The 24,869-nt window shown below is 42.5% G+C and overlaps 2 protein-coding genes across 2 annotated transcripts in view; one reads left to right on the top strand and one right to left on the bottom strand.

Annotated features, from left to right (window-relative positions):
* Positions 1-629: 629 nt before the first annotated feature.
* LOC139222886 (carbohydrate sulfotransferase 12-like) lies at positions 630-3,629 on the top strand. Its single transcript, XM_070854784.1, has 6 exons — positions 630-733; positions 1,485-1,620; positions 1,962-2,137; positions 2,256-2,399; positions 2,504-2,805; positions 3,370-3,629. Exons 2-6 carry the CDS (start codon positions 1,518-1,520, stop codon positions 3,608-3,610), a joined length of 966 nt encoding a protein of 321 aa, XP_070710885.1. The 5' UTR covers positions 630-733; positions 1,485-1,517; the 3' UTR covers positions 3,611-3,629.
* Positions 3,630-4,985: 1,356 nt separating this feature from the next.
* sema4f (sema domain, immunoglobulin domain (Ig), transmembrane domain (TM) and short cytoplasmic domain, (semaphorin) 4F) overlaps positions 4,986-24,869 on the bottom strand; it is a 48,843-nt gene continuing 28,959 nt past the window's right edge. The window contains exons 2-15 of the mRNA XM_070854956.1: positions 13,827-13,972; positions 13,546-13,605; positions 10,449-10,547; positions 9,866-9,977; positions 9,598-9,717; positions 9,332-9,483; positions 9,054-9,235; positions 8,447-8,588; positions 8,130-8,343; positions 7,824-7,933; positions 7,544-7,695; positions 7,170-7,225; positions 6,865-7,055; positions 4,986-6,707 (exon numbers count right to left, since the gene is read on the bottom strand). Of these exons, the coding sequence (XP_070711057.1) occupies positions 5,976-6,707; positions 6,865-7,055; positions 7,170-7,225; positions 7,544-7,695; positions 7,824-7,933; positions 8,130-8,343; positions 8,447-8,588; positions 9,054-9,235; positions 9,332-9,483; positions 9,598-9,717; positions 9,866-9,977; positions 10,449-10,547; positions 13,546-13,605; positions 13,827-13,972 (2,468 nt within the window). The 3' untranslated portion in view covers positions 4,986-5,975. The remainder of the gene's footprint in view (positions 6,708-6,864; positions 7,056-7,169; positions 7,226-7,543; positions 7,696-7,823; positions 7,934-8,129; positions 8,344-8,446; positions 8,589-9,053; positions 9,236-9,331; positions 9,484-9,597; positions 9,718-9,865; positions 9,978-10,448; positions 10,548-13,545; positions 13,606-13,826; positions 13,973-24,869) is intronic.

Genomic DNA, 24,869 nt, shown 5'->3' with positions numbered 1-24,869 from the left:
GACTCAAGATCATGGTAATGTATGGGGCGGGTTTCGACAGAAATGTTATGTTGAATGAATCATCATATATTAAAAATATCACTGATCAATGTATTAACTTGTGTTATGTTGTTTCAATACTTCGGAAAACTAGTCAGATCTAGATCATGTGACTGTAGTTTTGTCGCTGTACTATATGTGTGATGATTGGACATGAATAGCCTGTGGAATTGGGGTTATCATGTGCGCTCAAGATGAATTTCGCTTTTCTTTGAAGTGAAATCAACTGAGCAGATTTTTGTGTTAATGCCAATGAGCAAATGTTATACATTCTGGCTTTATGGCTCATTAGTATGGTTCAAAATGTGGCAATGCATTCAGACAATATCACAGAACAATTTTCATTTGGCCTTGCATTTTCAGTGAAAATCACCTTTCACCATTTGTTTGAAAAGACAAGACAAATGAAACAGTTGGAAAGATCACGACTTTTATCAGACTAGGCACTTAAGTAAGGAGGCGTGGCTGAGTGGCACAGCCTGGAGGAGGATGTTGCAGAGACAATATTGGCTACTACCCTCTCCATTTCTGTGCTCGTATTTGGTTTTTGCTCCGCTCAAAGTCCTCACAGTGCACCTGTGAGGTGAACATCTCAGTAAGATGCAAACAGTATCCGGACATGTGTCTGTAGCCTGAGCTGCTCATTAGGGGTTTTCTCTCAGGGATTCAGATCATCTACTGAAGAACTTGGCAGGTGAGTGATGGGATGATTGATAATGAGTGATATTCAGAATGCTGCAGAGTGACTGAATGACATTAAAATAGCTGACATAAAATGACAAATAATGAAAATGATTTCTCTACTAATAGACTTTGATTTATTTCGTTATCACTACTACATTTGAAAAATCAAATGCATGCGACTTGATTTAATTGTGGATTTTAGAATCATACTGAGTCACAGTGTTATGAAAAAGTAGTATTAAAAAAAGAAGTAAAGAAGTATTAGAATTATTATGTTATTATTAAGTATAAAAGAAGTATTTTACTATGTGTAATATGTGTTACAATGCAGTTTTTCAATAGTTTTGGTACAGTGTGTATGGGCATCTTTTGTGACTGGTTTATACAGTGTTTGATAAGGAAAAGAAATAAGGTGTAATGAGTGTTGCTATTCCAAGCCATCTGATGATTGCTAAACTGGATTAAAACTAGTGGAAGCACATACTTTGTGACAGACAACTTCAGTACTACTTATTGTAATATAATACACCAAACAAACAAAAGTGCGTGCATGGCTACATGGTCAAAAACCATGCTCACACACACATGACCTCCCACACTCACATATCACCCATTGTTCAAAAAGAGAATTACAACAAATACCCAAATAATCCATGCATACATAATGGCTGCATCATGAGGGATAATGGTGGATATCCTTAATCACCCAAGAGTCCTTGAAATTTCTTACAGTCTCTATACTTTTATGGTTTCTGGTCCAGTGACAAAGGCTGACACGTCGAATAACTCTGGCCATGACAGCATGCAGAAGAGCCCTGCTGCTCCTCAGATTTGTGGGATCCATGTTTGCCATTATAGTGCCCTTTTACCAATGGGAAATTTTTCAAGAAAAGAGAGGTACGATATATGTGTGTGTGTGTGTGTGTGAATTTCTTACTGTCCCTCCTGGTTAGAAACAGGCTTGTTTTATTTGAATAGCATTTTATTTGTATTTTGTGCTCCACTGCATGTGAAATGAAGCGGCTTAGTTGACAGTGGATGTGCGACCTCACCCCTGATTACTTATGGATTAGACGTCATACAGTTCCTGTCTTTAGCCAAGTGGGGCTTTCAAAAAAGTCAAATATTTGGCCTCTGCCTGTCATCTCCTCAAGAGAAAAACCACCCTAAATCAATAATAGTTAAGCCCTGATCATTTTAGACAGTTACAGCACATGTTCTTAATCTTCTTATGACAGCAGAGAGGGTCCATCAGCTGCAGGAGCTGAAAAAGCAGCTGCTACGGGAAATGTGTGATAGTGACAGAGAGGCTTTTTCTGACGGGAAGCACAGTTTAGAAGACATGAGTGATGAAGACCTGAAGAACCTCATTGTGGACGACAATCACGGCATCATCTACTGTTATATTCCCAAGGTGATACAGACATGAACACACACTTACAGTACACAATGTAAACATAGGTGCAGCACTGCCTTCCACTTGATTTAGTAACTAAATTCTTTTACTGAGAGACTCCTGTTGTTATGTACAGGTGGCGTGTACCAACTGGAAGAGAGTTATGTTTGTCCTGAACCAGAGCGAGCCGTATCATGACCCCATGTCCATACCTGCTGACTTGGTCCACATCCCCAACAAGCTCACTCTCCTAAACAGCTTCCCAAGAATAGAGCTGAAGGTCAGTATGAGTGTTACGGAGTGTAAGTCATGTTAGATTCAGAAGTAGATGACTCAGTCAGAAGAGGGTAAATGGGCTGATTTATACTTGTTTGTTGATTACAGGCAAAGCTGAAGCACTACACCAAGTTCCTGTTTGTCCGGGACCCATTTGTCCGTCTCATATCTGCCTACAGAGACAAGTTCCTGCGGCACAATGAGTACTACTATCAAAACTTTGCACGGGACATCCTGCGCCTGTATGGCAACCAGTCCAATCCACCACAGACAGTGGACGAGGCGTTTGCATCCGGTGTTCACCTGTCATTTTACAACTTTATTCAGTACCTGCTGGACCCACAGACACAAGAGCCCTTTGAACCCCACTGGAGGCAGATGAACCGCCTGTGCCATCCCTGCCTCATACAGTAAGTTGTTGTTTCTGCAAATGTGGAGCGTTCATTGACCTGACAAGGAGTTACCATTAAACAAATACCCACAAATTACACATGGAGGTTTTTTTAAAGGCTGACTTTTTTCACACTCAATGTCTTTAAAAAAACAAACTTTATCATTTATTATTTCAGCAGCAGAATTATAAACATACAACAGCTTTTTTCATGACCTCAGCATTTTTCAAACCCCAGCTACAGGCCCAGTTGCCAGCAGTGGGGTTTTGTATTCTTAGTTATTTATTCGATGTCTGGTTTTCAAAAAAATGATTCTTGAATTGACCACAGTGAAAGGCAATTTCGCTCAACCAGGACCATAAGGCCAAAACATACTGACTTTTAGTCCCTAGAAGAGGCAATGTGCAAAAGCCATCCCATAATGCACCTAGACCCCAACCTTACAACATTTTTCACAGGCTGAATAGTTTTCCTCCTTCCCACAAGTAAACTCATCGTCATGTGTAGAACTGTTGGAATGCCCCTTTTGGCATTACCAATTCACCTGTAGTTAGTGTAGTCTGACATTGTGTTTTTTCGGAGGTATGATTTCGTCGGCCATCAGGAGACTCTTCAGGAGGATGCTGAGCAGCTGCTGAAGATATTAAAGCTGGACAACGACATCAAGTTCCCTCCTTCCTATGAAAACATGACCTCCTCTGGCTCGGTGTTGGACTGGTTCAGAGCGGTGCCCCTGGAGGACAGGAGGAGGCTGTACAAGCTCTATGAGGAGGACTTCAGGCTTTTTGGCTACAGAAAGCCTGATGAATTACTTGACGGTTGAAATAAAGTCATGAGATTTGGATGATTTCACTCTTCCCTATGCTCCTTGTGGGCATATAACCAAAAATATTTACCTCTGAGCAAAGAACAGTTGCTAGAATTTTATGCAGACAATTCGAACAGAAATTATAAGCACTGTGGTTACACAATAACCCTGTTCCTGCATTTGTACACTTTGTCACTTCTAACTCTATTTCCTTCACCGTTAGGGCGATAAAAGATCAAATAAAGTAGAAACGGAAAAACTCCTATGCTAGAGATTTTCAAAAATGGTCTTTTTCTATCTGTTCTCAAATTTTAAAATTCTACCCAAAAAAAGTTGAAATATCTAAGGTCAATGTTCTGCAATCACACGTTCCTATTGTGCTACCAAATGACTTTGAAACCAGCAGGCAGGAAGTACATAGCTTTTATTGTTTGCAGGAAGTATTCTAAACATATGCTGACACATACTCTCATGCACCATACACTCACACAAGATCCAAAACGCTGCAGTATCCAGCAGGATTACACAAAGAGCGATACCAGTTTCTCAGTGTGCCTGTGATGACAACATATATGCAATAAATGGTTATATTTGTACAGTTAAACTAGACTTTAAATTCTAGATGATGCAGAGACAAAGAAATTAAGAAATCTGAAGACATCATTGACGATCAACTCTTGCTGCTTTGTCGTCCCTTTGAGTGGTTGGAGCCAAGATGGAGGACATGCTCTTCATCCACTGATAATAAGTCAGTGAGAGGGCAGAAGGAGCACTTCACTGTCATGAAATATTTGGTGTAAAATATAAAGTGCTATTTCTCATTCAAAGCTGAACTCCCAAACACGGAGCACAGGCCACTGGTTGTGCACGTAGTGGCTCCTGAAATGTTTTATCATGTAAAGCCACTAAATGATGAAAAAGTGAGAAATTAAACACACGTGAAAACGCAGACATAAATGTTTGTATTTCATTATGAGCCAGTTGCAATTTTTCCATACAGAGGGGAATAAATCTTCTCATCTTATTCTTGGCAACAAAATGTGTTTTCCAAAATGTCAAACTATTCCTTTAAGATACTTGATGATGATGATGATGATGATGATAGTATGCCTGTGACATAGTCAAAGATTTAACTGAAAGTGCATTTGAGTAAAATAGGTTTTATAGGTATAATCAGTGTATTTCGTATCTTAAAATGTTCTGAATACACACTCAGCTCTAGCCACAGACAACTTCACACACTTTTGCAAATAGCAGGATTTACTTACTTACTTAGGTTTGGTCCATTTCAGTAAAAGAAGCACATGACACCGTTTGTTTCAAATCCTTGAACTTTGTCACATTCAGATTGTCAGCAGACAATATGGGAACAGTGATACCGGGTTAACAGTAACTTTTTAGGCTTTATTACAAAACAACATGACAAAAACAATACATTTTATGTTGACATCCACACTCACAAAAACAGGGTGATGGTGGCTTTGTGTCTGGCAAGGTCCATTCCATGAGGCTGACATGGATTTCACATACCTCTAAAAAACTGTTCGCCTTCTGTCACAGTAACTGTGAAGAGTTAGCCTTGACTTCACACTGACACAAATCAGATGGGTGACTTTCAACCCCATCTTTCTCTTCACCTCTGCAGCAGTGAGGCAGGGACAGCCCTGTCACAGTCACTGCAGTCCATCTGAGGGCTCCGCAGTGGATCTATGGTTCTTCAGTCTCTGACAGTGACATCTCTGCGTTTGAAGCCCAGGACCGGTGCAGTCTGACTGAGCAGTCTATGGCTCAGCGGTCCTTTGGTGCCTTTGGACCTGTACAGGTCTGGGATTTGAGTGGTGCGCCAGAGAAAGGAACAGAAATAGAGAGAGACAGAGAGGTGCTGAGAGATTCAAAGTGCACTTTTCTTTTGCAGTGCCGTCAGGAGAAGAGAACGAGAAAACAACAACAGAAGTTAAGGAAAAAGACAATATGGCTTTTCCATGTCTACACATGTAGACATTTCATCTTTGATTCTTTGTAATGTTTAAATTGAGCCGTATCAGCTCCATGTCCACAGTCATGTTCACACTGCTTGTATTTACATTTTTTATATACATCTTTACATCATTTATTCAGCTGTGGCTCTCATCCTGAGTGACTCACAGCCCTGGAATACGTTTCCTCTCTGGCAGTTCTTTCCACATGCCTCTGCCACATGCTCAGGCATAAACTTATCATATATTTCTCATATATCTCTGTAGTCTCTCTTCATGCCACAGCTCCCGTTCAAAGGCATTTGGCAGTAGCCATTTTGCATTTCTCCCAGTAATATTCAGTTTATTTGGAGGATGCAAAATGGTGGTGATCAATAGTAGATAATAATAGTATGTCACACTTTTCATATCGAACTTTCTTCACACTGAGCCAGTGGTGCTGGTGATTTAAACATGGGAAAGCTGGCCAACTCCTCTTCTAGTCCTTTCATCCCTTCACCTACACCGTCCACCAGCCCCGCATCCACCTCGTCCTCCCCCGACTCCCTCTGCACCCCCTCGGGCCTCCCCCTCTCCTTCCCCCTCTCCCCAGTCCTTCCATCCAGCAGGTCTGCAGCTAAAATTTCAGAGGTGAACTTCAGCCCACTGCTGCTTGTGTTGCAGTTGGCATACAGGGCATTCCCATTGCCATTGCTGGGGTTACTGTGGATCAGGGTGCCGCTGTAGCTGTTGCCATGGTGACCACCATTCCCCTGGTTGCTGTGGAGCGTGGTGGTGGTGGTTGTGGTCGATGTCCCGTTCCGTTTTTCTGTCAATCTGAATCCCTCAGACAGCAGGCTGGCACTGCTGGGGGACTGAGGCGTGGCTGACGAGCCCAGCAAGTCCCGCCCCTTCTCTGACGACAGCGAATTATCTGGCAGGTGTCGGCCCTGACGAGCAATGCTGCGCCGATGGGTCACAAAGTAGAGGAGAAATGCACCAAGTGCTAAACCCCCGCAGAAGAAAAGGATGTAGATGGCCAGGACGTGACGGCTTCCTGCTATCGCCACTGTTTCTCCAGTTGTGGGGCCCCCTTTTGTGAGGTGGTAGGCTGCTCTACGGCAGGGGGTGGGGTCTCTGATGCCTGGTCCTGCCTCCTGGAGCAAAACAACATGACAGAGAAGAAGACAGAGTTGTTTAATCTGTTTCCACCTTGTTTTACTGTAAGTGAAAATGAAAGTATAATCAGACTGCTGATAAAAATGACCTGAATTTATCATTTACATTTTAAATTTACAGAAAAATGCCTGGTACCTGGCATGTGCAGACATATTTTCCAAGGCTGTCCTCTGTGACAGTCACCTCCAGGTCAGAGTGGTGCTGCCGGGTGTGTCTGTGGGGGGGGTGTTCCCAGCTACAGGGCCTGGGAGACAGCTGCACACATGGCAACAGCAGACGCAGACCCAAAGAAACCCGCAGCTCCCTGAAGGACGGGGTGCATCGCCCTGGAGGAGACAACAAGCAGGGAGACAGGAGAGAGGTGAATAACAGGAGAACAGTAACAGAGTGTTTACAGTCAGTGATCTACAAATGAAAGTATAGAAATGAGATACACTTACCCTCTTCTGTATCACACTTTCTCAAGGCCTCATCTACGATATCACCTGGACCAGGCCTGGACACACACACACACACGCAAAATGGGTCACACTCTTACACTTTTGTACATGTTTTTGTTAGAGTGCTTAAATAATTATGATGTGATAGACAACTACAGTTCCATGTATGTTTCTTACATTACCATGTTACTTTAATGCTATAACTAAAAAGGTGTGTGAAGGTGTAAAAGTCATTTTTAAAGGTTTGAAAGAAAATACACACGATGATGAATGAATGTGCACTAAAGAAAATTATGTGCCCGTTTTTCCACATAACCAAACCAATACTGCTGCTGTGTGCCTCTACTTTGGTGGTCTGTTGCTGTAGTACTCACTGTAGCGTTGTGGGCCTGCAGGCTTCATCATTTATGCTCCACTCACAGCCCAGTCCTCTGGCTCTGGCACACACCTCACAGCTGGGATACAGAGCGCAGCCTTCAGCCGGGACCCGAGCCAGAGACAGAGGGGTGCCCACCAGAGCCCGGCCCTGGAAACATGACAGAGCCATGACAGAGTCACTGAGAGAAAGCACGGATACTTCTGAGCACTGGAGATTAATATATGCGTCTGTGTGTTTGTGCAGTGTGTGTGTAAACGAATGTGCAAATGCTCTACCTGGTGCAGTAAAATATTGTTGACAGGCTCCTTTGAGGTGAACAGAGGAATCTCCTGCAGTAGGGTGGCGTTCTGGCCCACTACTGCCACCCGGTGGAGCTCTCCCCGGTCTGCAACGCACACAAACACACGCTGAAGAATAAATCCCTTTTTTCCCTTATTTATAACATTTCATTCAGTTTATTTCGTATCACAATCTAAATCGCAGTTCAACTTTTATCTGCCAGTTTGACTTCATCTCTTCACATTTTCTGTCTTACATATATTCCCCTTTCTTCTGATCCCAGCCTCCTCGTCCTCCCTCACCTGTTCCAAGGTGCAGCACAGTTCCTCTCTGCTCCTCTCCTCTGCCCGTCTGCGTCACAGCCAGCTTGGTGTATCTGATTCCCTTTCGGACCAGCAGGGGTGCAGCAGTGACACTGTTCTCCATCAGGGGGTGGTCCCTCACAAATGTCAACACCTTGTCAGGGAGTTTCAGGGACGACTCGAACCCCTCAGTCTTCAAAGCATTGTTCAGGCACTATAAAATACACAAGGAAGGGGGAAAAGTAACTTGTTAATCATTAAAGTAAATATAGCAGGAAAGGCATAGTATAGAGAAGAATGGTGATAGTACACTGTACCTGGCCAGGCCTTGGTGTGGGAACAGGTTCAGGGTTGATCCAGTTCTCACAGGTCTTCTTCAGCTCTTTAAAGGGACCATCCAGCACTTTACTGATGTCAGACAGACTGAACACACACACTGCCGATAACTCTTCATGCTCCCTAAGAAAAAGAAAGACCGGTCAGCATTAAATCATGCCTGGAAACAAGGGGAAATAGCTAGCATAGCTCTGTCTTGTAGTAACTCTTTGTATGGAGTAAACAAATGTGGTAAAACATGTTTATTAGCTTCAGAGGTTTTGGACAGAGCCAGACGAGCCAGTTCCCCATGCATCCAGTGTTTATGCTAAGCTTAGCTCCTGGATGGAGCTTCATATTTAAAGGACTAATATGAAAATGGTATTATTGTCCTGAAAATGCCTGTTCCTCAAAATGTTGGCCCAACCATCACTTTGACACACAGGATCTGTTCTATGAGCTTTACTACTAAGAGTTTAGTTCCCTAATATCCTTTACATATATATACCCTACAGTATAGCTTTTACTGTTCTTCCTTTATGAAGATCACAGTTTTTGAGAGAGAGAAGCTCTGGTTTTCCCTTCGCCCCTGCTTGTTCCTCAGCTCACCACTGGGAGGTGAACAGTCCATAGAAGTGTGTGCTGCTGGGGTCGCCCGGTGTGTGTTGCGTGGTGAAAACATCAGTTAGGATGTTGTAGCGCTGACTGCTGGGTTTGTCCTCACACACCAGCTCAGCCTTGAGGAAGGTGGTCCACCGTCGTTGCAGAGTCTTCATCCCTCCCACATCAGACTGAGCAGGCCGGGGGAGACAGAGAGGCCAGACGGTGAATACATGAGGCGATCAACCAGCCGATCAATACATCATTCTCTCAAGGCGCTGCATTACCTTGCAGACTCGTGCCACCCTGGGCACTTTAACTTTGGTGTAGAGGTCATACTCTTTGGCCACCTCAGTGAAGAAGAAGTAGATTTTGTCATCGTCTCCTGTCGGGCTGCTGTCTGACTGCTCTATGAAGGCAGAGCTCACAAACTCTGGGTCTGAGAAACACACACACACACACACACACACACACACCACTGTGCATGTCAACATACATGAATTTGGGGGTTTACAAATGTGTGAGTGTGTGCAAGCACGCATGAGTGTCTCACCACTCAGCCAGTTGATGGATCGCTCAGTTCGGATGCGCTCCTGCTCAGGGCCCGTTGCCCTGGAGATGTCGAACAGCGTTCCAAGGAAGTTACTGGTGGCTGCTGTATAAAGGGTCCCACCTAAACAAAGGAGACTTCTACTTAAGTAATGCACACCGAAATACTGAATAAAAGAAATATCTAAGGCCGATAACCTGGTGAGCCAGACAACAAACAAACAAGTCCATGAACCCGTCGATTAGTCAGACGCTCATCTGTGCAGTCCCACCTGCCATAACAGCTGTGTAGTGCTGACTGGGCTCAAAGGGACACTTGCCCTTCCCAGTCTCCATCTTCACCCCCCCATCCTCAGTTTTCTCCAGGGTGAAGGAGGAGAGCTCCTGGAGAACGACAGGAAAGGAAAGGGATAAGTTAGGACTACAAGGGCAACACTGATTGATTGTAAGTATGTAGATTTTTCTTTCTTCACAGCTGGCTTGTGATTTATTATCCTCTAAATGAATTACTTAAATTAATTTGACCTCTACGGGGTGTCTGCTTAAAATGTCATTACAATTGACTCTATTCATGCTCTTTTTGAGTTAAAAGCTTTTGTGACTCTAAAGCTGTGTCAAGGAGTCTGACTAAATCTTACCACAGTGATTGGATAACAGCGTGTGTGTGTGTGTGTGTGTGTGTGCATGTATGTGTGCACAATGGTACCACAGATCATAAGATTCTCATGCATAGATCTGCCCTATAATGTCTTACTCAAATACAAATTCACAAATGCAGACAAGGAAGGAAGGAGGAAGGCCTCACACACACACACACACACACACACGCACGCACGCACACACACACTAACTGACCAGGAAGGCACACTGGGGGTCGAAGGCGTAGGTGCCACACACGTAGACGCGCCCGTCGTCCAGAAACTCCAACAGACGAACGTAGTTGTTACAGTCGACCTGCAGGGGGAGACAAACACCCAGAAATAAAGAAAGAAAGCAAGAAAGAACTTTAGAGCTAAATAAAATCTGTTTTCCACTGTATACTGTACGCATCTATCTAATAGATTTAGCATTAGATTATAAATGGACTGGGTCAGTTTCAGCATCATAAAAGATATGATGTAAAAGAGGACATTCAGTTTCAGTAACAGTAGAAAGGGTTAACTTGATACATGATAAAGTACAATGTCTGAGCTAAAAATCAGTGTTACTCTCAGTGTACCAGTGTTTAGTGCTGTGATCACTTTGTTACAGTGAGTGTCACAAATAACATACTGTAGATATCCAGCCTTAGAACCCAAATCATGTCTGTTTTAGTCTGTGAGCAGAAATGTTCCTGATGAACCACACAGAGCTTTAGGAGAAAGACTGCAATACTGAGGACAGTCGGAGTATCAATGATTCTGATTGGAAATTGGAGACCCCCACTGCTGGGAGAGACACTCGAGACCCCCAGTGCTACCAGCAGAGACCAACCCACTAAAACACACATGCACACTGCAACTGAAGACCACTCATTTTCATGCATAAACAATACACAAAAACACTGCTCATGGATGATGTATTTGCTGAGCTCCCTTCTCTTTTTTTTATCCCTCCTCTCTTTGGTCATGCATATTCAGTCCACAGCTGTTATGGAAAAACACCTCTATTGTCCCTCCCCAGTTACCATGAAACCATGACGCAGGCGATTTTTAGTAAGCTTGCATGTCATCTTGGATGAGCTCCAGGCCTGAGTCACCTTCGCCCCATAGAGACCTGATCCCTTCTGATGCCCAGATCATTTCACCCAAATCAGCCCCCACCCGCCCTCACACTGGTGCTGTCCCACGTGAGATGGACAGGGAGCCGGAGAGCGAGAAAGAGAGCTCAGACTGGTAACAATGGGATCATCTTGGGATTAGCCATTTCATTGGTCCAAATTATCCTCATTCATACTAATGATGTTCATTCACACACTGGCCTGGGGTGAATCAAATGGCTCTATTCTGTTCAACTCTATTCTATTTTATTCTATTCTAGTCAGTGTGTTGAAGATTATAATTATTATTGTGCCTCCATTAGCTTCTGTAGATTTAGAGCTCACTGTGGAAGTTAAATGTCCTGCCACCATGCTAACTAATACTTGTTTACTGAGAGCAGGTTTACTGTAATTACAGGGAATTACGTGTGTGTGTGTGTGTGTGTGTGTGTGTGTGTGTGGACATGGAAATTCTCTTCACTTCATGCTCCTCTCTGAACCTCCATTCACGCTGCTATAATCTCTATTTTCATATCATGCATGGATCAAACCATCACGGGTAAAGTGACGCACACAGTTTGTAGTGACAAATCCCTCAGTTGTGCGCAGACTTTCAGCATCTTTCCGCTCATTGTGTTGGTTTTCGGGCCTGCAACTTTACTGGACCGCAGCAGGCAGCTGTTCTCAGCTGAGAGCTCAGATGAAACCACTGTACCACCTCCACAGCACAAACTTGAATGTATTCTATGAAAGGAAAACTCCTCTCCAGTCAACACCAAATAATAATCACAGGTGAGTCAACAGCTGTTGACACGTAAATGAACTCAATGACAGTTAAAATGGGATTTGGTGGATCATTAACACATTCATGATGTGTTGTTCTGCCTTAGAAATGATTCAGTGATTACCTTAAATTTCTAGTGAAAAAGTGTTTTATCTATTTCAACATCCCTGATCTCCTGTGTTTAGTACCATGCTTCAGATGGCAGCAGAGGGGTTAGGGTTGTGTAATCCTGCTAACTTGTCCTAATTTTTCTCTCTGAGTCTGTAGTTCTGCATGACACACACACACACACACACACACACACACACACACACACACACGTCTCTCTGGGTCAACTTCAAGGTAGTTCCTTGTTGAGTCTATTGACTTGTCTCTCCTCTCTAGTCCTTCTCCTCATGCTTCCTCGCTCACTCCCGTGTATCATTCTTCCTCTTCCTATTTCCTTCCCTGTCTCCTTCTCCTTTATCCTTCTGACTCGCATGTAATCGTGTAATCAATGCGTTCTCAGAAAAAAACACACTCCCCCATCATCAGTCTTTCACCCCTCTATCTCCTCCAACAGCAGAAAACTGTGCTGTTATGTTTGTACAAAATGGGCCAAAACTAATTGCGCCTCCCCTCTGTTAATATGCTGACCTTCCATTGGCTTTGTTTATCTTTTGATGTGACTTCATTTTGCTGGACTAAAGGCATTTTTCGCACATTTTTGAGCATCATCAGGTCATTAGAGTAATCTGAACACTGAAGCTGGTACGTGATGCTGAAGCTGGTACTGGCCGGTAAACCAATGAATCAGTAAGACATTACTGAACAAACTCAGTTCCAGTGTGCTGTTAGTTCACTGTAAGCACTTTGGTTGATTTCCTGTTGCAGTCGTAGCACAATGAGATGTGCAACTTGAGTGTACCGTACGCTCTATTTAATCACTTTCCACAGACAGTTACTGGACATCTGTGACTTCACGCACTCTCACTTACTCTTACTCTCTTTCTGTCTTTCTGTACACGAACACACACACACACACACACACACACACCCCTGATGAAATCTTGGCATGAATCCCAGAACTTCCCATCCGATGCCTAACAGCACGAGGTCGTGACATACACACACACACACACACACACGTCCATGCTGGAGCACAAAATAAAGGCCCATGAACTCGCTCATTTCACATCTCTGAGGCCTCTTGGAAAAAAGTTATATTTAAAGATGGAAATATCATTATACTAGTGTTGGGATTTGATAGCTTCTAATCACATCTGAATCCTCGCATCTATTGAGGTTTAGCTTTCAGAAATTTTAGCGAAAATGAATGCCTGTGCATAACCACACAGGCATTAATGTGTGTCAGTAGCACCATTTCGACAGTTAAAAGAATGAATACAGGTGCTGCGCCGATGGGAAAGAAACACACACACAGTTCTTACCTCTGTCTTTCCCTTTGCCACACAAGACCTCCTCTTCTCTTCCGGCACATCCCAAACAATCTGGAACAAGAGAAAATCGTCACTTGCTCATCAGTTGCTGATTAGTAGTCAGTGTTTAGACTCATCACATCACTCCAACAAGCAATGTTCCTGTTCTTTAGATGCTGTGAGTCACTGCATCCCTTCACATACAGGCATTAATGTGGCACCTTTCTTACAGATAAAGGAATATAACGACCACTCACTCAGCACACACACACACACACACACACCCCTCCTACCATGTTTGGTTGTTGGTCCAGTTTGTTGGTGTCCACAGCTAGTATGGCATCCCGGGCACCCAGGAACAGCACGCCTGATGAGCGGTCCAGTAGAAAGGTGCTGAAGTTGGTGACGCCCCTGAACCTGTCCGGACCAAGGATGTTGTCTGAAGACGAAAAGGAGAAAAGGAGGATGAGATTTTCAAGATTCATGAGATATTAGTCCTGCTGTCAATCATCCAGCAACAATTCTAGAGGAAGCACTCAGAGCTGGAAGCAACTGAGATTTACAGGAAAGTGCGCTGCAAGATCTAAAGATAAATATGATTAGTGCTTCCATTAGCCATGTAATAGTAAGAATAAATGGCTGACAAGATGAGATTAATCAAACACCATATTCCCAACAAGAGGTTTAAATAGATGAAGGAATGAGGGATGAGAAAAGGCGAGAGAGATGAGAGTGACCCTCGTTTCACCCTGTCCTTTCACACACTTTTTTTGTGACAAATATCAACTTGCTTCCGTTTCTCTCCGTTTTTGTATCGTTACACTACATACATCCTTCTGGATTTCCATCTATTTACTTCTATTTTAAGCTTCCACATTTATTAATTCAGAGTCAAATCCACTGCTGAGCCGAAATACAATAAACTAAATTATGCATTATCTTGATATATAATAAATAATGAATTGATCTTTTGCATAGCGCATGGTGTGTAATCCCTGCTATATTTGTCTCTTTAATCTCAAATCTATCACATGAATCAAATCCCAAAAGCTTTGGAATTGTGTTTCAGCCCTTGTTGTCACTCTCCCTCCAACGCTGTCATCCAGTGCAGGACAAAGCATATCAGTGTGTGTGAGTGAGTGTGTGTGTGTTCATGTCCCAGCTGCTGGGAGGAAAGAGCACAGCTGTATGAGTGCTGGTAAGAGAGTGTGTGTGTGTGTGTGTGTATGAAGGATTTGGCTGCTGTTTTGAAGTCCTACAATGCTGACCTTTGGTGACTTTCATGTAAAAGGTCAGAAATGTTCAGTGTGAGAACAGGAAACAGGAGAAACTCGTGTCCAATGAAGGTGGAGCCAGTGATTGGTTTCTGAATCGTACCGCATCCCAATGAAACACACAAACACTACAAAGAAAGGAACTCACTGTTCCACAGTTGAACTCATCAGGGAGCAGATTAAAGAATGCTAATGCTAATGAATAAAGCCTGTGATGTTAATTTAACCTCAAACAACACAACAAGAGTAAAAGAATACATCACATATTACTCATCACACATTACTCAGTGTTTGCACCAACGAACAATTAATAAAACATGACTAATGACAATAACAAAGCCCACGCCTTGTTTGGGCAAACAGTCAGACAACTTGATATAAGATAATGAGTTAGTCATCAACTGCACACATGTGGAAACATGTGTGCAAGATGAATTGATCCATATTTGACACATGACTGATGAAGATCTTTATTAAAATTATGTTATCTTAAGCGCTTATGGAAAAAATATGTGTATAAATATGTACTCACATATATTAATTTATCGGTATCACTGTCAAAATAATATGAAAGAGGCCCAAAACAGACTGAGAAGGTGTTAATGTTATGTGACATTGCTGGATATGGCTACGCAGGCAACTCTTAGCGAGCATGTTAGCAATAAGCACCTGATAAGCTGTTGGTATATCAGGAGTGCTTCCCTGCAACGTTCTCAGAAATCAGTTAATGTAACTCTAAACTGTATTTTTAGTTGCTCATGAATTATGCCCCACATAGTTGAGCTTAAGATGTTTTAACCCTTATCTCTATAAACACACAGACTCAAACACGCACTCACAAACACTCACAAACACTCACACACACTCTCCTCTACTTCGTGTGCAACCGAATTGAATAATAAAAAATGGGAGAAAGGAGAGAGTACAGCATTTCTGTCCGTATTGGACTTTTCTAACTCACCTGATAATGTGGGAATTCAGAGAAAGGGAGAAGAAAGGAGGAAACAAAAGCACTCATGCGTGCACCCTGCACTATTCTGCAGGCAGAGGTGAGGAGGCGACAATGTAACACACTAATATTTAGCAGGAAAACAAACAAGAGCAGCTTGATGTAGGCACAAATGAGATAAAAGCAGCATTTATTTATCCACCTTCATTAAGATAATTGCTAAAAGGAAGACAGTTAACTCATAATTCTACATTTACTCTACACTTGATACATTTACCAAATTACACGAAAGGGGATACAGCTTGTGGAAAATCCTTTGAGGAACATGACCCCTAGTTGGCAGCTGTTGACTGAAAGATTTAAACTGCTACAATCACCCTCTGTTCCCGTTATGGTGGATGGGACTCAAAGTACCATATTAGGATATTCTGATAAATGGCACTCGGCGTTGACATGGTTTTCCACTTAGAGCCTGTCTGTGCTGTTCTGTTGAGGAAAAAAATAAAAAACACTGACATCTGCCTGTAACTGAATCACAGACATTTTCTTCACCCCCCACCTCCATCCAGACTCCCTCATCCAGTCAGTCTGTGTCTGTTTCCCGTAACATTTCACATGAATGTCATTTCTCATTCACTAAGGAGCCATCTGCTCGGCTAAAAGCCTCCAGGCAGTCAAATAAGCAAGCCTCGCTCTGATTTGCTCGCAGAGGGCCTGCACTTCCTGAAAATTAGCCAATGTGAGGAGCAAGATCACAGTCTGTTAAAGCAGAGGCGAAGAACAGACAGAAGTAGACACACACATTTGTTTTCCTGTTCCTCAAGTACAATAAAGCTGCCAGTATAATGCATGCATCTGGGAAGTTTCTCTGTGTTGCCCTTGATTAAAAGTTTTTGTAGTTTAGTACGTTCTTCCACTTTTACACCCCAAGCTAATAAAATAAACACTTCCTTCCTCAATCTGTCAATCAAAGCGTCTTCAAATGAAAGCTGAAGGAGATAAAAAAGTCAGGCAACTTCTTCTTTTCATATTTTTGTCCCCTTTGTCACTTCTCTTCATCTGCTCTGTCATCCATCCATCCTTTCATCACCCTGCAGCCTCACATCACTAAAAGACATCACTTCTTCAGTCTCACTTCACAGCCTGCGTCCTTCTACTGGTCCAATACACACACACACACACACATAAACACACACGCACATAAACACACACGCACAGAAGTAGACATGAGTGTTAGTGACACAGGCCAAAGGCAAGGTCTGGAGAGATGTCCTTGTACACTGGTCCTGTGTAGGACACGACGACACATACACACACATATTATATGCACACACATGTGAGCACAGTGCCACCACCTGCTGTGCACCCTAATGTAGAGAGATGATTCCTAGAGCTACACCATCTGCCCTTCTCACGCACACCTCACCCTACACATCCACACACACAAAAAAAGTCCTGACGCATGCCTCAGAGAGACGTATAACATGCAGTTTCTTGTTTTCAAATCTCCTGTTTGTCTTTTATCTTCACGATGACATGCACAGCTGTTTGTTAGAAGCACTTTATGAATAAATTTGATTTGACAGGTGTCCCACGGGAAGAGGGGGCACTCTGCAGGTTGGGTAAAGGCCTCCTCTGTGACAGCAGGAGCCTGCAGCTCACCATGTATCAAATATTGCCTCCTGCCTGTGTGTCTTGCACATGCAGTGCACATTCATATGTGATGTGTGTAAAAGGACACATGTTGAAACAAAGAACAGCAGGCCGAGTTTGTGTCTATATCACTGAAACGTCTAAACTGTGCTCTATGCTATAGAAGAGACTGCGAGGGACGTAAAAGTGGGACTTACGATATGGCCATCCAAAATGCAGCTGCTGCCTACAGCAAATGCAGTCTACTTAACTACCTTGAGACAATTTAATGTTTCTGCAAAGTTCAAACCGTTATCAATATAAACTTTGACTTTGGCAGCAAAACACTAAGAGCACACAGCAACGTGTTTAACTCTGGTTTTGGTCTCCACCGACCTCTGAGGGATATATCTGGCTCTTTGGCTGTTAAATTCTCCACCATGTTTACTCGTGCATTGCTAACTTTGTCTGTCTGGTGCTGTTTGGTGCCAGGCAGGTAGTGTACAGAGCTTTATCAGAGTTTATCAGAGGTATTTCACTGAAATCAGCTGCCTGCTCATGACAGCTGCATGACTGAACCAAAACACTGACATGAAAACAATGGGCTAAAACAGCATTGTGAAGCTCAGGGGAAGTGCAGGTTTGCACTCTTTAGTCTCAAGCTCAAGCAACCCTTTTCACGTGTCACACTCATTTGATTTGACTTGCTACTATAAAAAGATTGATTAGTGCAGCTTTAAGAATGTAACTGAAGCCAAGTGTTAGTGTGTAAAGAAGAGGCACGCCACACAGACCATCACAAACCTCTGGATGAATAAATATTAAAAATAGAGCAGTGCTTATTAAAGTGGTTATCAGCAACATGATGTTGTGAATGTGCATGTGAACTCGGACAACAGACAAAATGCTGGATTTACCTCAAAATTAGGAACTGATATAGGAACCGAATGGATGATGTGTTTAGAAAACCTGGCAACCTTACACACACTAAAAATAAAACAATCCCACCCAGGGTATATTTTAAAAGCGACTGGTGTGAGTATAAATGAATAAGCAGTCCTAAAATACAAAATCCTCTCCCCCTCCATGAATCATTCATTCATTATAAATTAAACATGACTGAGAGGCAGCCAGGGAGGGAGACCAACACAGTCTGTGGTGTGTGTGTGTGTGTGTGTGTGTGTGTGTGTGTGTGTGGCATGTCCATTAAGGGTTTAATATACTGGCTTTTGCTCTGGGGGACCAACTCTGGTCTCTGGCTGCAGGGCACTGTGGGATTGGACCAACCAGGAAGTGATAAATTATACACCTCCCTCCTTCATCTGTCAATCAAAACTGACGGGATGGAGAGAAGAGATGCAGAGAGGCATACACACACACATGCTCCGGCCCCCACACTCTCTAACACACACACACACACACACACACACACACACACACACACACACACACACACACACACACACAGCCCCTATGGTGAGACAGGACACAGCTGCATGATCAACACAGTCCCACACAGAAACACACATTTATAGCACTATCATCCACTCAGCTCAGTGCCACTTTCCAGCTGCTGTTTCCTCTGAATTGTTCAGCAGCAGCCAGACAGATGGACTCCACAGGTTAAAGGAATACACCAGCGTTTTGGGCAGATTGTCCCATTAGATGGTATACCCATTAGCACGCTCTCCTGCTCCATGCTAACACTTCAGCAAGCATTATGACAGCAGACGACTAGCATCATCCAACATGAGACGACCCTCCTCTCATATATTCTAATGCAGGTGTAACACTTGAATGTGGTTTTTAAAATATAACATAAATGATTGTGTTTCATATAAATTAGTTATTCCATTATTCCTACACAAAATATAGCTAAGCATTTACTTTATAACTGAAGCTCTGCTATTGTGACATGCTTGATTTTTACCAACACATACCCAGACAGGCAGCTGTGACGTGAGTGTCAGTGTTTGCACACCTCCACACATGCTTTGTGTGTACATAGAATATGTCATGTCCTCACAGAAAAAGTGGCAGTGGCGTAGTAGATTAGTTTACAAAACTTTTCCGCCCTGATTGCTGTCTTTTGTTCAGAGTCTGCAGCTGAGCTTACTTTCCATCCTGATGTACTGCCCCCACTGTTTATGGGTCTGAATGCATCTCTAGCAAGTGGTGCAGTACATTTTGAGTATGCACACAACCAATCCCCCAAAGGAAGGCAGCCACTATCATTACGTTTAAAAAATGACATTGACTTCCACTGAATGTGTTCTGGCTGCTGCACAGACATGGTGAAGTTTATTATAAATGGTAGCTTAATTTGAATATAATTTATAACAAGAAAAATACAATGTCTCTTCCAGCATCCAGATGATGAAAATGGTTACTAAAAATGCATTTGTGTTTGTGTGTGTGTGATGTTTGGTTAACCCCTTCTTATTGTTCCTAAGTGGCTCATTGTCTTTGCTTTGATTGATGCCAGAAGTCTGCTATTCAGGCATATCCTGTCTCAAGAGGAGTTTCTAGAGTGTGTTAAAGTGAGACAGAGATGGAGCCAGAGCGTTCAACAAAGGATGTTTAACTATGTGAATTGAAAATGCAAAATTAAACATAAATAGCGTGGCGTGCCACCGTTGTTGAGATGAAATATCCTCCTCTAGACGTCTTGTTCTTCTCTAACTTTGGCTTGACAACCATCACATAGTCTCATTTATCTCATATGTGCGACTGAGATCAAGAGAGATTAAGTGAAAAGACAAAGACAAGCCTTCTCTTGTAGTAGTCATGGTCAATTTCAGCCTCTTCTCAGTAGATAGACGGATCTCACAAAAGCCTCAAAGCATCAAAGCTGTGTGCTCGCTAGATCTACAGAGAGACTGATAATCATTTAGCTTCTGTTAGCATCAGTCACTCCATAAAGCCACGCAGCTGAATGCTACAGAGGCTAAAGCATAACATCTCTGTGACATTTCTGGATGTAAGGACACACTTGAAGTTTAAAAATGTATTTTCTGTGTTCATTTACTTATAATCATGCAACAGTGAACAAAGAGACATACTGCAGGCAGGTAAGTGCAATACTTCATCTATCTTAAAGATTGAATGCAATACCATACATGCCAGTATCAATCTCATATCTAAATCATAAACTGTACAATGTATATATTATGCATATGTCCTCAAATAAAAGCCAGTAGTCGAATGAAAGTTAATAATGGCCTGGGGTGTGGCCCACACAAACAAATATAAATAAAAGCTCCACATAAAGGCCTGGAGAAAAACAAGGTGGACAAACTCCCGGTGCTTATTACATAAAGTGCATGGCAGTTAAACATAAAACAGGATTCCGTCACTTCAAAAACTAAATCTGCAATATAAACATGCTATTTTCAACACTTTGTTGTTCATGATTATTGATTGTCAGTGTTTTTACTTGCATTTCAGTCACTGCTTGTGTCTGTGTGTTCATGTTCCTGTCAAACTGTGCAGTAACAGCATAAAGCATTTACAAAACTTTAACAGGGAAAAATGGGACCAGATCAAGAAAAAAGGAGGCTTCATACTGAAATGTACTTATCAAACAGAGAGATTTATATATGGGCCTGTCACTAATATAAGTCTGCTTCAAATAAAAGCCCGATCCCTTCTGCAGTTAGTAAATAAAGACCCTGGTCAATACTTGAGGAAACACTTTATACAAAATACAGGACAGCACACAAAACAAACAAGGTCACTCTTAACTCACAGCTACACTTGACAGAGCCTTGAAGCAACGTCTTTCTAACGGCTTAATTTCCCTTTGACTTAGATAATTTATTAGAGGCTCAGTAAACAATTGCCTGTGTGCCAATGTGTCTGCAAATTTCATCAAGTCAAATGTAAGAGTTTGTAAAACATTTTACTGCCACTTAACTAAATATAAAACCAATTTTGCCCCAGAAGTGACTATCTAAATGAGAAAACAGCGTGTCCTATCAGAGCAGAGTGTCAGTAAGCTGATTTCTCAACAGAAAAACACCAAACTGAAAAAACACACCATGTGAAGACTATTACAAAGTGAGCTAAAGGACGTAAGAGTTGTGTTTAACAAGGTGGCTTTTAACTTAAGTAATTCAGCAAGAAACATTTTATGACTGTTGAGGACGTGTGGAGGTGATGCTAAATGATTTATTAGCATTAATAAAGCCCCCAGTTACAACTCCTAAACCATTTACATCCTATATATCCTATATCACATAGTAAATGTGCCGTATTACCCACTCTGTAGTGTGTATCTGGCCTTCCTTCTCTTCAACTCTAAGGTGAAGACATCAAAAACACCAAATGACCCTGACACACAACACTGGCCTCTCCTCTGAGGTTCTGCCTCACTGGGAGCAGCAACACACGCACACACACGCCTACACACACACACACTTACACAGTCCTGAGGGAAGTGGAGGATTACCAAGTATAAAGAAAACTGGTTGAGAAAGGAGAAAAGGGGAAGAGTGGAGAAGATGAAGGGGACCGGGCATCAGAAAGTAAAGGATACAAGGACACCAGGACAGGCAGGAATACAGATGGAGCAGGTTTATAGAGGGGAGGAGGAGGTCCAAGGTCACAGTGGCTGATTGCCCACTTCATCACATAAAGCTCCACTACTCTACTTCTTCCTCTGCGTATGTATCGGTATCCCGTGGTGTGTGTTCATATTTGGATGATTTCATACTGACTGCAAAAAAATTCCTTTGTGTGAATGCACATCGCTATACCTTCAACTCTCACCCCCTTCACTCAATTTCCCTCCCACCTCTCTCTCTCTCTCTCTCTCTCTTTCTCTCCCTCTCTCTCTCTCTGGCTCTGGGTGATAAGCAGTAGCACTACTAATCAGGCTTGCCCTAAATTCGCCCATGCCCTGCAGGATTAGCATGTGCATGTGTGAGTGTGGGAGCGTTGTCTGTGCACGTTTGTCTGTGTGTGTGTGCGTGTCTGTGTGTGTGTTAGTTTAGATGCTGGTGCCTGCAGCATTCACCAGCCCTCACACATGAAGTGTGTGTATACTGTACAAAGCCTAGTGTGTTTGCGAGAGAGAGTTTCTGTATGAATGAGTCATTGAATCAACACTATCCTGTTAATTTTATCTTACTGTACAGTAAATAAGACTGTACTGCTGAATATAATAAAGCCACCCTGTTGCATAAAATAAATATCTCAGCATGGGATCCTACACAATCATGAACCATTTCATATAAAGGAATATCAGGCCTTTTATATATAGTATTGACTTCATCGATCGATCTGTGGAAAGAAGTCTGATATGAACCCTGAAATTGTGTCAAAACCCAGAGTAAATCTGTGTGGAAACCTTTGTTACAGTATAATACACTAACATCTGTCACACAAAGGAACACAAATGCTCACCTGTCTGCCTGTGTTTAGGTTCTGGCCGGTGAATTCAGACTAAACAGTGAGACAGTCTATGCCTCTTTAAAGCCAAACACAGCAGGAGCAGCCATAACATCTATTACACTAGAACAATTGTGCTGTGCCTTTTTTGCCTTGTGAACCCTTGGAAAGAGGCTAAAATATCAACCCACATTACACACTGTGGTCTTGGTAGGGGCGAGAATTATGTGCAGTTCAACCAAATTGTAAGTTTTCCATCTCACATCGTTTCATTTGCCAACCCACGATTTAAGTTACTTGCTTTTTTAACACTGCCACAATGAGTCATTTTAGTACAGTACATGGCACATTAAACTTTTTACAATTGAAATTTTCCTTATTTGATAGACTGTGCTTGGCATTCAATACTTTTGATCCAGAAAGGTTTCTATTCCACCTGCAACACTTTTGTACGAGCTTCTGGAAATCTATTTCTGTACATCTCCTGTGCTCTGGTGATGACAGTGTGTCCAAGTGGTTAGTAATGACGTCATTCAGCTGAGAGTTTAAACACCCCATTGTAGACTACATTCACTGAACTGAAGTGCAAGACACTGTATTGCAATCAGCTCTTGGCCTGCTATTCTGCAGCTGACCTTTGACCTCCCTGCAGAGGGATAAATGGAAAAGAGAATTCCTCTACAGGGATCAATCACAGAGGAAGTGTTCAAAGCGCTGAAAGCTTAAAAAGATGTGCACAACTATCAATGTCACTGCTTGTAATAAACTACATCAAATTCCCTCCTCCAGGGAATTTACAGGAGGAAGAGACAGCAGGAAGATTTTATCCTTTCTGACTGACAAGTGTTCACTTGTGTAATATTGTTGCTGCAGATGTTTCCCCCTGGGTACGGCCTAACCAACAGGAGACTGATCGAAAATGGGACAGAAACGTAGAGTTAAATGGACAGAAACAGCATGAGAGAGAGGTATCTGGGCAAAAATCAAATGGCGTGAGATTAACCCACATGTGCCAACACCACAGGGACCTTTAAGCACACACGCACACACAAACACACACTAACAGACATGCATCCACACACACACAAAAACAAACAGATGTTTTTCATGTGTTTGGCAGGTGGCTGCTAAATTGTTGGTCTCCATTTGTGCTCATTAGATTTAGGCTGTGGCACATAGACAACCACACGTATACTCACACAAACACACATGGACACAGGCTGATCGCAGCTATATCGCACTATAACCGCTGTGGAAGTGGAAAATCCATGCAGCAGCTTTAATTTCCCTTGCAGTTCTTTGCAGAAGAACACTAATTGCAGTTCTTATGTCTTAAAGTTAACTACGAATGTTTATCAGCTGCACACAAAACCACACAGAGACCCCACACATTTCTCATAAAAAGAGCAGAAACTGCACAGTTCTACCCAGCATCTGCATTTGGTGGCACACACACACACACACACACACACACACACACACACACCCAAACGCCACTGTATCCACAAGTTTAGATTCATGTATCTATGTATAACACAAACTTTTCTGATCTCCTTTCTGTGAAAATCTATGCTGCTATGCTCAGTCATGTTTGCTTTACTACAGAAAACCTAAAGGTAAAGTAAGATAAAGTCCAGAAACACGCAATACTGTAGGTGACAAGGCAGTCTAATTTTTGGTGACATGGATGAGGACTTTCTGGCTGACGCTATAAGTCAAATAATGACTAAGAAGGTCAGTGAGTGTGCAACATAACAAAAAATCAATGAGTGGCCTTATATGTGGACATAAAGGTTTAATAATTAACAGAGCCAATTTCCTGTCCATTGCTGATAAGGACAACAATGTTACACTTACACAGCTGTCCACCACAAGGCTTCCTGTGTGTTTTTACTCCCTCTCCGTCATCCACATACACACAGATGATTCATACATTTTCATTTCTTGTCTCATACATATTGGTGTGCTGTCAATCATTTTACATACACATATATTGTCTGTATAGGACATACAGAATACAAAGAGCGAATAGATACTCAGAAAACAGGTTTTAGCACCAAGCTAGCCGCTTGTCCATTTGTGAGCCAGAT

Source organism: Pempheris klunzingeri, chromosome 23 (assembly GCF_042242105.1).
Source record: "Pempheris klunzingeri isolate RE-2024b chromosome 23, fPemKlu1.hap1, whole genome shotgun sequence".
Classification (NCBI taxonomy): Eukaryota; Metazoa; Chordata; class Actinopteri; order Acropomatiformes; family Pempheridae; genus Pempheris; species Pempheris klunzingeri.
Note: the sequence above shows the minus strand (reverse complement) of the source record. Positions and strands in the feature narration are given on the sequence as shown.

Coding starts and splice junctions, on each gene's coding strand:
- LOC139222886 (XM_070854784.1), top strand. CDS start 1,518: ATGACAGCATGCAGAAGAGCCCTGCTGCTCCTCAGATTTGTGGGATCC. Junction 2,138..2,255: donor TCTACTGTTATATTCCCAAG/GTGATACAGACA, acceptor TGTTATGTACAG/GTGGCGTGTACCAACTGGAA. Junction 2,806..3,369: donor TGCCATCCCTGCCTCATACA/GTAAGTTGTTGT, acceptor GTTTTTTCGGAG/GTATGATTTCGTCGGCCATC.